A 14248-nucleotide genomic window follows, 5' to 3' on the forward strand; every position below is an offset into this window, starting at 1 on the left:
AGCAACAATTTTGGTTTTGAACATCGAGTGAATGACTGACTGAAATTGCTTGAGCCACAACTAGATGAAATGTGGTTGGTACTTCCAATCTAGAAGTCATCCCGTAAGAGTTATTAGTTTAATATAATATGCCATTTAGCAGACACTTTATCCAAAGAGACTCTGATGCACAAACACATATGATGGTGATGAAAGGGCCCCTCTAGGTGGCCGAGGGAATATGTTGCTGTTAACTAATTTCCTATAATTCTACACATTTTTCCTTGTGGCTAAAACAATAATTACATTTTAATGCTAATTTCATGAAATTCTACATATTTTGCCATAGTTTATGCCAGGTTCTTTACATAACATCAGTGGGGGGGGGGGGGCCTGGGCATGAGCCTGATGGGTAATCTGACCCTGGATGATGAGTGGGGTCAATCAGTGATGAATCAGTGATGAATGGTGGAGATGATATAACTCATATCATTGGCCAATAGACGATACGAGAGAGGGAAGGATCCGGATGTAGCTATAGGCCACAGAGTAAAGTGTCTTATGTTGTCAATGATTCCTCAGCCCTGTGAGCTTTTAACAGTCACAGGACCCCTGTTGTCAATATTTAAAAAGTTTAATTTGGTGGGTGCTTATTTGTACTATTTCACACATGTGCAAGTGTGAATTGGAAATGTATTTTTTCCATATCCCAACTCTCCCTGAGAAACACTTGGAGAGTGAGGTCACGGCCAGGGTCTGCCATTATAGCGGCGCTCCGAAGTAATTAGGGTTAAGTACCTTGCTCAAGGGCGTCCCTTGTTTATGTACAATCGGGTGCAGCCACTTTATAGCCGTCTATGTACACAAGCAGTGGGTCTGTAGCATGGGTTGGCCCCCTTGGATATCTCAAAGGAAGATACAGTATATGATGCCTGTGTGTACATATTCTAAAACCTTTCCATGAACTCTATGCCTGAATCTGAGGAATCCTTACACCAACGTCACCAATAGGCTAATTTGAGATGAACTAGGGCTGAATTGAAAACGTAACATGCTAAAACAACGCCTTTGAGTGGCATAGCTGGATTATAATGTCAATGAGTTTCTCTCTGAGCCCTTGCATGTCATTACAAGCCCTTGCTGTGAAATTCCATTATAAAGGCTTTGCTTTTGTGGGGCTTTTTTTGTTGTTGCTTTTTTGCTTTGCTTTTGTGTAACCCGATTACGTGGCATTCATTAGTTTTGAAGGAGAGTCTAGATTATAACTCCAATATGGGGATAATAATATTATTCAACATCACCGTTATTATTCACGTCTATGTCACACTGTTTCTATAGACCTATAGGCTTTTTGGGACACATACAAATTCACAGAATCTCATGCAGTCACGTTCCCTCAAGGAATACAACTGACCTCGATCTGAGATCTGTTGTCTAACAACCATTAACATCCTAGTTAAGAATTGTGAGGTTCCCGTAGTGTTGTAAAACGTGTGCAGGAGTAGCAGGTGAAACTTCAGAGAGGTATAAAATTAACTACTGCGCTGAGCAGCGGATTTGGAGCCGGTGGCCACCACATCACAACCACTTGGCCCTTTGGAGTTGTCTTGTAGGACAATAACGGCACTCAATCATTTCCCAATAACTGTTCGAATAACTTTTTTTTAGAACTTTTGCAAGCCTTGTTCTTAGACTTTGCTACAGCAGTTTAAAGGCTACTAACACTAGCCTACTGTTCCTCTCAGAATCGGCGTTATGGGTTTTGCGGACCTCTTGAATGACGTTGGCGGGTTCGGGCGTTTCCAATGGATCCATGTTACCTTGTTGTCTATCCCTGGTCTACTGATGGCAAGCCAGAATCTGTTGAATAATTTCACGGCTGGTATGCCTGGACATCACTGTACCATACCCAATAGGACTTCTATTGCCAGTAGTCAAAACATCTCTCTATCACAAGTGGATGACAGAGAGCTCCTTCGCGCCTTTATCCCGATGGATGCCAGTGGGACCAAATTGTCCAAGTGTACAAGGTATGTCGAGGCGCAGTGGCAGCTTCTTGAAAGCAACGTAAGCGTCATTGGACATCAGGCTAACTTTTCACAGCTTGAGACAGAGATATGTCTGGATGGCTGGACCTATGACAAAACAGAATTTCTGTCCACAGTTGTCTCAGAGGTAAGTGGAGCTGTCCATGCGCATTTTTTAAGTACTGGGTTATAAATTAGTAGGTGTAATAATATAAAATAATAGAAGTACATGTGCTTCTCCTGCGAAACAGATCATGATGCATGATTTATGAATTAACGTGTATATTATTATTAGTATCATTCAATAGGTCTAATAATTCACTAACAGTGGCCCTTAAGACGTTGCTGGATGTCAAGGCAAAGAATGTGATATTACAATCCTGCCTATAAGAAAAGGTTTGTGATCTTGTTTTCCAGTGGGACTTGGTCTGTACCCTCCGTCCTATGAAACAGATGAGCCAGACTATTTATATGGGTGGGGTCCTGGCAGGGGCTATCATATTTGGAGGGCTGTCAGACAGGTGAGCAGCGTCCTGTCACAGACACGGAATACCTTATAGCGTCATTGTATTCAACATTTTCATCACGGCAAAGGAATTCAACAATTCAATCATCATACTGTCCTATAGAACATCACGTTATCGCTGTAGAGGTTGTACAGAGGAACTGCATTTACCCGATGAAGGATTGTGGTCAATGTGATACAAATGGATGCAGGTGTACATTATGAATAGGTAACCTAGAGCTAAATCAGTACTGTAAATAGATGTCTGACATTACTAATTAAGATGTAGCCTACTGTATCCATTGCCAGGACATCATTGACTCTTTAACAGAAAAAATCAACTGTTGGCTTGAACCCTGATCTTCTTTGTGCTTGGACAGAATAGAGCCCAGCTGGTTGAAAGTACAGGATTAACATTCTCCACATATCAGACTTTTATCTTATTATTTTTACACACTTAAAACTTTTAGTAATTTCACAGAAGCAAGTTTTCCCTGTGTGTGTGTGTGTGTGTGTGTGTGTGTGTGTGTGTGTGTGTGTGTGTGTGTGTGTGTGTGTGTGTGTGTGTGTGTGTGTGGTGTGTGTGTGTGTGTGTGTGTGTGTGTGGTTGGTGTGTGTGTGTGTGTGTGTGTGTGTGTGTGCGCGCATTTGTGCACACCTGTGTGTGTGCGCGCATTTGTGCACACCTGTGTGTCCATGTAATTTACTTCACAGTAGGGAACATTCCCTCCTCAATGATTTAGTAGGGCTTGAGTTTGGTGCTTAGTTGCCACCAACAACAACAATGCATTGTGTTCTTGTGACTTTTGAGCAAGTGTTGCTGTGGTTTCCCCTATTTGTTTCCCCCTCTAGATTTGGGCGAAAGGCCTTGATGATCTGGTCCTATTTTCAGCTAGCCACGCTGGGCACCTGTACAGCCTTCTCACCTTCCTTCATGACCTACTGTATCTTACGCTTCATGACAGGCATGGCAGTATCTGGGGTGATCCTCAACACAGTCTCTCTCAGTGAGTCTCCCTACAACCCCACCTATAGCCCATACACCTAGAGACTTACATTTGAGTCATTTAGCAGACGCTCTTATCCAGAGCGACTTACAGGAGCAATTATGGTTAAGTGACTTGCTCAAGGGCACATCGGCAGATTTTTCACCATTCAAACCAGCGACCTTTTGGTTACTGTCCCAATGCTCTTAACCGCTAGCCTACATGCTGCTTAGATGCTCTACACTTTTTTGGTGTGATGTGTGAAAGTTGGCACACTATCAGGTCATGCAGCATAAGGAAATTGTTACTGTCTTTTAAGCATAAGGAAATTGTTACTGTCTTTTAAGTCTTTCAAGGGGGAAATTGATTACCTTTTGCCAGAGGTGGGTCCGGGAATGAAAACCCTGGGGAAATCCAGTTCAGATGAATCAGATGATTTTACATTGGAAAGTTCCCATTTCCACCCACTGCCTGTCGCAAGACAACAGAGTCATAACAGACTTCTGTCCACAGAGGTGGAATGGATTCCCACCAAGTCCCGCACTCTGGTGGGCACCCTCTCGTCCTTCTTCTTCACCTTCGGCCAGATGGTCCTGGCGGGCATCGCCCACAGCCTCAGGGACTGGCGCAAGCTGCAGGTGGCTGTCTGCGCTCCCTTCTTCCTCTTCTTCCTCTATAGCTGGTGAGCGTACCATTTTACTGCACCACTATACAGGGACTTATCCATATCATGAATGAACAATTCAGGATGTCTCATCTTTTGATTGATGGGTGAATGGCAGTCTTTGAAAGGTTTCCAGAGACAATGTCTCTTGTGTTTTCCTAACTGGTCCTAAGGTGGTACTCTGAGTCTGCCCGCTGGCTAGTGCTAAATCGCAGGTCTGACGAGGCCCTGAAACACATCCACCGTGTGGCCAGGATCAACCGCAAACCTGATATGGTAGAGAAGATCACCCTGGAGGTGAGAGAGCTGGCTGGGGTACAACGAAGGATACAGGCATATTGAGAGGTTCCTGGAATGGTGAGGTGATCTTGGAGCTCAGAGAAGGATTATGACCTGCGTGTGTGTCTGTCTGTCTGTGTGTGTGTGTGTGTGTGTGTGTGTGTGTGTGTGTGTGTGTGCTGTGTGTGTGTGTGTGTGTGTGTGTGTGTGTGTGGTGTGTGTGTGTGTGTGTGTGTGTGTGTGTGTGTGTGTGTGTGTGTGTGTGTGTGTGTGTGGTTGTCTGTCTGTGAATGTGTGCATGCGGCTATGGTGTGTGTGTGTGGCAATGTGTGTGTGCGTGTTTGTGCATGTACATGTGTGTGATTACAGGTTCTGGAATGTCACAGTGCACAAAGAGGTCCAGTCGAGTAAGACCACCCACACAGCATACGACTTGATACGCACCACAGTGATGAGAAGAATATCTCTCTGTCTTATGGTTGTTTGGTAAGGTTCATTGTTTGGTAAAGTGCATTGTTTGGTAAGGTTCATTTGTCATTCCAGTTACCTTTGTGCCTATTCTTATCTACAAAAACCTTCCAGTGATCCGAATTGACCTCTCAACCTACAGGTTCTCTACCAGTTTTGCCTACTACGGCCTAGCAATGGACTGCAGAAGTTGGGATGAACATCTACCTGATCCAGATCATCTTTGGGCTGGTGGACTTCCCGCCAAGCTGGTGGCTCTGGGGAGTCTTACCTTCTTGGTCGGAGGATCACTCAGGGAACATGTCTCCTCATGTCTGCCCTGATGATATTCGCCAACATCTTCGTCCCCACAGGTTAGATTGTCACACAACTTTGTGTTGGCTACTGTGCTGCTCGTCTAATTAAATGCCATTGGTCTTGTCTCTGATAATCTAATTGAGAACAGTTATTGACAAGGATTGGCAATGACAACCCCTTTGATCCCAACACAGACATGCAGTCTATTAGGACTACTCTGGCTTGTCTGGGAAGGCCTTCACCTCTGCATCCTTCACCTGTATTTATCTGTTTACTGGAGAGCTTTACCCCACCGTCATCAGGTACCACTTCATTAGACAACACCGTCATCAGGTACCACTTCATTAGACAACACCGTCATCAGGTACCACTTCATTAGACAACACCGTCATCAGGTACCACTTCATTAGACACACCGTCATCAGTACCACTTCATTAGACAACACCGTCATCAGGTACCACTTCATTAGATAACACCGTCATCAGGTACCACTTCATTAGACAACACCGTCATCAGGTCCACTTCATTAGACAATACCGTCATCAGGTACCACTTCATTAGACAACACCGTCATCAGTATACCACACTTCATCTAGACAACACCGTCATCAACGGTACCACTTCATTAGACAACACCGTCATCAGGTACCACTTCATTAGACAATACCGCCATCAGGTACCACTTCATTAGACAACACCGTCATCAGGTACCACTTCATTAACAACACCGTCATCAGGTACCACTTCATAGACAACACCGTCATCAGGTACCACCTTCATTAGACAACACCGTCATCAGGTACCACTTTCATTAGACAATACCGTCATCAGGACCACTTCATTAGACAACACGTCATCAGGTACCACTCTCATTAGACAACACCGTCATCAGGTACCACTTCATTAGACAACACCGTCATCAGGTACCACTTCATTAGACAAACACCGTTCATCAGGTACCACTTCATTAGACAACACCGTCATCAGGTACCACTTCATTAGACAACACCGTCATCAGGTACCACTTCATTGAACAAACCCCGTCATCAGGTACCACTTCATTAGACAACACCGTCATCAGGTACACTTCATTAACAACACCGTCATCAGAACCCACTTCATTAGACAACACCGTCATCAGGTACCACTTCATTAGATAACACCGTCATCAGTACCAATTCATTAGACAACACCGTCATCAGGTACCACTTCATTAGACAACACCGTCATCAGGTACCACTTCATTAGACAACACTGTCATCAGGACCACTCATTAGACAACACCGTCACATACCACATTAGACAACACCGTCATCAGGTACCACTTCATTAGACAACACCGTCATCAGGTACCACCATTAGACAACACTGTCATCAGGACCACTTCATTTAGACAAGCACGTCAATCAGTTACCACTTCATTAGGGGGATATCAAAGCAGACATGAAATATCCCTTTGAGCATGATGAAGTTATTAAATGCACTTGATGGTGTATCAATATAACCAGTCACTACAAAGATACAGGCGTCCTTCCTAACTCTGCCAGAGAGGAAGGAATCGCTCAGGGATTGAGGCCAATGGTGACACATGAGCAATGGTGACTTTAAAAACAGTTACAGAGTTTAATGGCTGTTAGGAGAAAGACTGAGGATGGATCAAACAACATTGTAGTTGCTCCACAATACTAACCTAATGGACATAGTGAAAAGAAGGAAGCCTGAACGGAATAACAAATATTCCAAAACATGCATTCTGTTTGCCAACACTAAAGTAAAGGCAAAATCCTAGAGGAAAACCTTGATCAGTTTGCTTTCCACTAGACACAAGGAGATAATTCACTTTCAGCGGACAATAACCTAAAAAAAAGCCACATCTACACTGGAGTTGCTTACCAAGAAGACAGTGAATGTTCCTGAGTGGCTGAGTTACAATTTTGACTTAATAGGCTGAAAATCTAAGCAAGACCTGAAAATGGTTGTCTAGCAATGATCAACAACCAACTTGACAGAGCTTAAATCATTTCAAAAATATCAAAATGGGCAAAGCGTTTGCACAATCCAGTGTTGCAAAGCTCTTAGAGACTTACCCAGAAAGACTCACAGCTGTAATCGCTGCCAAAGGTGATTCTAACATGTATTGACTCAGGGGTGTGAAAACTTAGGTAAATTATGTATTTCTGTGTTTAATTTGCAATTTCCCAACTTCTCCGCATCCTCCTCCCCCTCTCTCCTCCTCTTCCGAATCCTCCTCCCCCTCTCTCCTCCACCTCCCCCTGCAGACAGACAGGAATGGGATTTACCTCCACCATGGCCAGGGTGGGCTCCATGGCAGCGCCCGCTGTGCTGATCCTGGAAGAGATGCTGCCCGCTCTGCCCAGTATGATCTATGGAGGTGCTGCGGTGGTGGCTGGCATCATCGCCTTCTTCCTCCCTGAAACCCTCAACATCCCTCTTCCTGACACCATTGAGGATGTGGAGGAGAAATGGTAAGGTTGTGAGGCTGTGACTCTGCATATCATTTACCTCTGACATGTTTTGAAATATGATGAAAATGCTTTCCAGGGCTAATGAGAAGCTGGATGCAGAGAAACTGGCTAAAAAGGAGGCAGTGTCTCTTCGGGAGATGAAGAAGGGAGCAGTTGAGGGGGATGGGGAAATCACGGGACTCAATGCTCTGTGAGAAACAATCTGATCAGAATAATGTAGAAGAGGTGGTAGGATTTTACTGTGTCGGTAAACGCTAGCAAACTGTATACGCTGGGTAGCAAATTAAAGACAGATGCATTCAACTGTTTAGAGAACTAGATTATTTAATTGAATCCAAAATGGAAACAGATTAGAACCGAAAAGTTGATTGTGGTATGCAGGAGATACTGGTGTTTCTTTGCTAAGCCATCATTGTTCAATTTGTCTTTGTCTGATTGATGTATGGTTTCTTTGGCACAAGGTTGAAATGATCAACAGTGATCCTGTTGACAACTGCTGCCAATCTCATATAATTTTACAGTTTGTCTCAATTGTAACCAAAATACTTGGAAACCTTCACTTGTATATTCACTGTATGTGATTTGTTTTTGTTACCTACATTTTTTATTCAAAATGTAGATAGATAATAAATTAGACACTTTTACGTGATATTTTATGACTTCAACATGCAGTTTATGGTGATTGTTTTTATGACATTTGCAACATTTGTGGAACTATTTTTGATTGGTCATTATAGAACAAGATTTAGAACTTGAAATGTGTTGGCTGTCTAGGGGCGTTATTGTAGCTTCATCAAAAATAAACAGTAGGCCTATGTGGTTCAGCAGTTGTTGTCTTGACATTTTGTTTTGTGCAGCTCTTAAAAGGTAGAAAGAAGCCAGTAGTCCCCAAGGGACAATATTCAATTAATGTGTTCGTGCGCACTGAACATGCCCAAGTACATGCTAAATAGGTATGGTTAATTGAGCTATTTATTGACTCATGAATAAGTTACAATGATTGAACTTTGATGTTATCTATGTGCTAATACTCGTTTAGTAACCCTGCCCAGCTGCTGACCTTGCTCAGCCACCGAACAGGTAATACAGGTGAGACCGCGCTGTACAGATTTTACCCGCATAGGCTACACACTGTCGTCGTCGACAGAAAGTAAAACAGCCACCACAAACCTCTTCAGTATCAGGAAGGTAACCTTTCCAGTTCTCTTTTGAACGGAACATCGCATTTGAACAAGAACAGAAGAGTAACGATAAGGTAAGATTTTAATTAGGCCTACCAAATCATTTATGTAACATTTAATTTAGGATTTTCTCAACACCGTTGAGTTATACAGAAATATAGCCTTTCATTTTCAGTCCTAGTTATGTCACGTGCTCGAAACAAATGCAGTAGCCTACGGTGTTTGTCACCTTTGAACAGAACAGCATGAATGTACCCGTAACTGTGATTCAGAGCTTATAAGCTTTAAACGACTGTAGTTGAGAGCAACATTTCCAACACGAACTATTAACGCATAGTCACACACAGTTTTTCCCCCCATCAAATAATCATAACAATATTTTAATGTATTTACAAAACTGGAACGCAAAGTTTTTGTAGGCCATGTGAAATGTTAAAATAAACAGCAACCATAGCCTGCCTACCTATACACTTTGAGTAGAAAAAGGCAATGAAATGACCTCCAGAATCTGTCTCGGTAGGCCTACACGTCAATCCAAGACATTATTAAAAGTAATAACGTGATAATAGTTGCTGTAACATTTAGGATTCGGTTATTTCAGCCACACCCGTTGCTGACAGGTGTATACAATCGAGCACACAGCCATGCAATCGCCATAGACAAACATTGGCAGTAGAATGGCCGTACTGACGAGCTCAGTGACTTTCAATGTGGCACAATCATAGGATGACACCTTTCCAACAAGTCAGTTCATCAAATTTCTGCCTTGCTAAAGCTGCCCTGGTCAACTGTACYTGCTGTTATTGAGCAGTGGAATCATCTAGGAGCAACAACTCAGCCSATAAGTGATAGGCCACACAAGCTCACAGAGCGGGACCGCCGAGTGCTGAAGTGCGTAAAATCGTCTGTCCWCAACACTCACTACCGAGTTCCAAACTGCCTCTGAAAGCAATGTCAGCACAATAACTGTTCCTCAGGAGCTTCATGAAATGGGTTTCCATGGCCGAGCAGCCGCACACAAGCCTAAGATCACCATGCGCAATGCCAAGTGTCTGCTGGAGTGGTGTAAAGCTCACCGCTATTGGACTCTGGAGCAGTGGAAAGCGTTCTCTGGAGTGATGAATCAGGCTTCACCATCTGGCAGTCTGATGGACGTATCTGGGTTTGGCGGATGCCAGGAGAGTGCTACCTGCCACAATGCATAGTGCCAACTGTAAAGTTTGGTGGAGAAGGAATAATGGTCTGGGGCTGTTTTTCATGGATCTGGCTAGGCCCCTTAGTTCCAGTGAAAGGAAATCTTAACGCTACAGCATACAATGACATTCTAGACGATTCTGTGCTTCCAACTTTGTGGCAACAGTTTGAGGAAGGCCCTTTCCTGTTTCAGCATGACAATACCCCAGTGCACAAAGCGAGGTCAATACAGAAATGGMTTGTCAAGATCGGTGTGTAAGAARTTGACTGGCCTGCACAGAGCCCTTACTTCAACTCCAACGAACACCTTTGGGATAAATTGGAACGCCGACTGCGAGCCAGGCCTAATCGCCCAACATCAGTGCCCGACCTCACTAATGCTCTTGTGGCTGAATGGAAGCAAGTCCACGCAGCAATGTTCCAACATCTAGTGGAAAGCCTTCCCAGAAGAGTGGAGGCTGTTATAGCAGCAAAGGTAAGTCGCTCTGGATAAGAGCGTCTGCTAAATGACTTTAAATGTAAATGTAAATGTAACTCCATATTAATGCCCATGATTTTGCAATGAGATGTTCGACGAGCAGGTGCCCATATACTTTTGGTCATGTAGTGTATATAAACTAATGAGGGTCATGTAGTGTATATAAACTAATGAGGGTCATGTAGTGTATATAAACTAATGAGCTCAGTAGTGATATAAATAATAGGTCATGTAGTGTATATAAACAAATGAGGGTCATGTACAGTGCATTCGGAAAGTATTCAGACCCCTTTACTTTTTTCACTTTTTAAGTTAGTCTTAATCTAAAATGGATAAAATAAATGTTCCCCCTTGTCAATCTGCACACAATACTCCATAATGACAAAGCAAAAACAGGATTACAAAAAATAACCTAAATATCATATTTACATAAGTATTCGGACCCTTTACTCAGTACTTTGTTGAAGCACCTTAAGCAGCGATTACAGCCTCGAGTCTTCTTGGGTAGGATGCTACAAGCTTGGCACACTTGTATTTTGGGAGTTTCTCCCATTCTTCTCTTCAGATCCTCTAAAACTCTGTCAGGTTGTATGGGGAGCGTCGCTGCACAGCTATTTTCTGGTCTCTCCAGAGATGTTCGATCGGGTTCAAGTCCTGGCACTAGTTGGGCCACTCAAGGACATTCAGAGACTTGACCCGAAGCCACTCCTGCGTTGTTTTGGCTGTGTGCTAAGTGTCGTTGTACTGTTGGAAGGGAGCCGTCGCCCCAGTCTGAGGCCRTGAGCGTTCTGGAGCAGGTATTCATCAAGGATCTCTCTGTACTTTGCTCTGTTCATCTTTCCCTCGATCCTGACTAGTCTCCCAGTCCCTTCCGCTGAAAAACATCCCCACATCATGATGCTGCTTCACCGTAGAGTAGGTGCCAGGTTTCCTGGCACAAAGATTTCAATCTTAGTTTCATCAGACCAGAGAATCTTGTTTCTGATGGAATGAGAGTCTTTAGGTGTCTTTTGGCAAACTCTAAGCGGGCTGTAATGTGCCTTTTACTGAGGAGTGGCTTCCGTCTGGCCACTCTACCATAAAGGCCWAATTGGTGGAGTGCTGCATAGATGGCTGTCCTTCTGGAAGGTTCTCCCACCCCCACAGACGAACTCTGGAGCTCTGTCAGAGTGACCATCGGGTTCTTGGTCGCCTCCCTGACCAAGGCCCTTCTCCCCCGATTGCTCAGTTTGGCCGGGRGGCCAGCTCTAGGAAGAGTGTTGGTGGTTCCAAARTTCTTCCATTTTATAATGATGAAGGCCACTGTGTTCTTGGGGACCTTCAATGCTGCAGAACATTTTTAGTACCCTTTCCCAAGTCTGTGCCTCGACACACTCCTGTCTCGGAGCTCTACGGACAATTCCTTCGACCTCATGGTTTTTGCTCTGACATGCAGTGTCAACTGTGGGACCTTATAGACAGGTGTGTGTGCCTTCCCAAATCATGTCCAATCAATTGAATTTACAACAGGTGGACTCCAATCAAGTTGTAGAAACATCTCAAGGATGATCAATGGAAACACGATGTTCCTGAGCTTAATTTTGAGTCCCATAGCAAAGAGTCTGAATACTTATGTAAATAAGGTATTTCAGTTTGTTTTTTTATATACATTTGCAAAATTTTCTAAACCTGTTTTCGCTTTGTCATGGGGTATCAGTGGTGTAAAGTACTTAAGTAAAAAGAAGTTCTACTTAAGTCGTTTTTTGGAGTATCACTACTTGACAACTTTTACTTTAAATTCACTGCGTTTCTCAATAAAATATTGCACTTTTTACTCCATACATTTTCCCTTACACCCAAAGTACTCATTATATTTTGAATGCTTAGCAGTACAGGAAAATTGTCACGCACTTATCAAGAGAACACGTGGTCATTCATACTGCCTCTGATCTGGCGGACTCACTAAACACAATGCATCTTTTATAAATAATGTCTGAGTGTTGGAATGTGCCCCTGGCTATCCGGACATCGGACATTTTTATAACAAGACAAATGGTGCCGTCTTCTTTGCTTAATATAAGTAATTTTAAATTATTTATACTTTTACTTGTGATACTTAAGTATATTTAAAACCATATACTTTTAGACTTTTACTCAAGTAGTATTTTACTGGCTGACTTTCACTTTTACTTGAGTAACTTTCAAATCTACATGTCTGGGGGGAAAAAAAGTTATTTCAGACATGTGTTTGTGACCTACAGTAATATCTCCTACTGTGAAATAGATGTCTGCCCCCCTCGGTCCAGACATGCCTGTGCCAGTACCTAAACCACGGACACGCTACAAGCGGGCTGGAGGGAGCCCACAGATCCAGCTCTCTTCTGATCGGTGAGTGATCCTCGTGATGTCCACTTGTTTTACCAAACACCTGACACGTTCTTGGGGATTCTAATTCTTTGTTTTTACACTTGTCTTCAAGGGATTTGATACATGATACACCTGATACAGGAAGTCATAGCAAAGGTAGGCCCTTGTGCTCATCATGATAACAGTTACATATTTTATAATGATAAAGATAGGGATCAGATGAGTTTTGTTAGAACTATGACTGTACTTGTGTAATGACAGGCCATATTTGATTGGCTCAGACACAGTGTTCCAGCTAAACAGCTTACCTTTCAACATCTCACCAATTAACAATATTTTATCATGCTAAACAAGATTTGTTCCGTGCCATTCATTAAAGAGTTACTCAAGGTCAATGAGGTCAAGGAAGTGAATACTATGTGATACTGAGCTTGAGTCCTAACTTCCAGTAAAGCAGTCCTACAGCTAAACATAGCTGCAGTGTACTGTCACAATAGCAACACAAGAATAACTGGTTTTTACTCCTAAACATAAACGCTTGTGATTCAGTGACAGACTTCTGAAATACTTCCTGCTTTCATTTGTCACCAAACAACACAGCATCTTTTACTGTACACCATTTTATCTTGGGTTCACAGGTATTCCACCCGCAAATGATTTGCTGGCAGAAAAGGAAGACAACCATMRCATTATCCTAAATAAGCCTGCCATTACCAGCCCAGCGGAGCAGAATCCAAGCCAGTGTAACTTCCTTCTCTTCAGATCTGATTCTGGAGTGACTCCATCTTGCCCAGTACTGGACAGTAATGAGCCAGATGGACTCCTTGACAGATCTGTCTGGTTGTCCTTCTCTCCACACAGTCCCGGCTGCAGATACTGACCCCTACGTCAGTCCTGCTGCAGATACTGACCCCTACGTCAGTCTGGCTGCGGAAACTGACCCTACGTCAGTCTGCTGCGGATACTGACCCCTACGTCAGTCCGGCTGCGCATACTAACCCCTACGTCAGTCCTGCTGCGGATACTGACCCCTACGTCAGTCCGGCTGCGGATACTGACCCCTACGTCAGTCCGGCTGCGGATACTGACCCCTACGTCAGTCCGGCTGCGCATACTGACCCCTACGTCAGTCCGGCTGCGCATACTGACCCCTACGTCAGTCCTGCTGCGGATACTGACCCCTAGTCAGTCCTGCTGCGGATACTGACCCCTACGTCAGTCCGGCTTGCGAATACCCCCCCCTTACTTCAGTCCGGCTGCGCATACTGACCCCTACGTCAGTCCTGCTGCGGATACTGACCCCTACGTCAGTCCTGCTGCGGATAACTGACCCTACGTCAAGTCCGGCTGCGAATAC

The 14248-nt window shown here is 43.8% G+C and overlaps 1 protein-coding gene and 1 long non-coding RNA gene across 2 annotated transcripts; both read left to right on the forward strand.

Moving 5' to 3' along the window:
* Positions 1-1488: 1488 nt before the first annotated feature.
* Positions 1489-8519, forward strand: oatx (organic anion transporter X). The gene is given in 14 exon segments (XM_023988285.2): positions 1489-2154; positions 2424-2527; positions 3364-3518; positions 4011-4179; positions 4335-4458; positions 4810-4824; positions 4826-4926; positions 5051-5098; positions 5100-5177; positions 5179-5261; positions 5400-5429; positions 5432-5507; positions 7486-7692; positions 7769-8519. Coding segments are annotated over 14 exon segments (1728 nt in total). The 5' UTR covers positions 1489-1734; the 3' UTR covers positions 7887-8519.
* Positions 8520-8804: 285 nt separating this feature from the next.
* Positions 8805-14246, forward strand: LOC111964392 (uncharacterized). Its single transcript, XR_002877375.2, has 4 exons — positions 8805-8947; positions 12809-12912; positions 13004-13047; positions 13530-14246. It is a non-coding gene; the product is annotated as an uncharacterized lncRNA (long non-coding RNA).
* The last annotated feature ends 2 nt before the right edge of the window (positions 14247-14248 follow it).

The sequence above is a fragment of the Salvelinus sp. IW2-2015 genome, linkage group LG5 (genome assembly GCF_002910315.2).
Source record: "Salvelinus sp. IW2-2015 linkage group LG5, ASM291031v2, whole genome shotgun sequence".
Taxonomy (NCBI): domain Eukaryota; kingdom Metazoa; phylum Chordata; class Actinopteri; order Salmoniformes; family Salmonidae; genus Salvelinus; species Salvelinus sp. IW2-2015.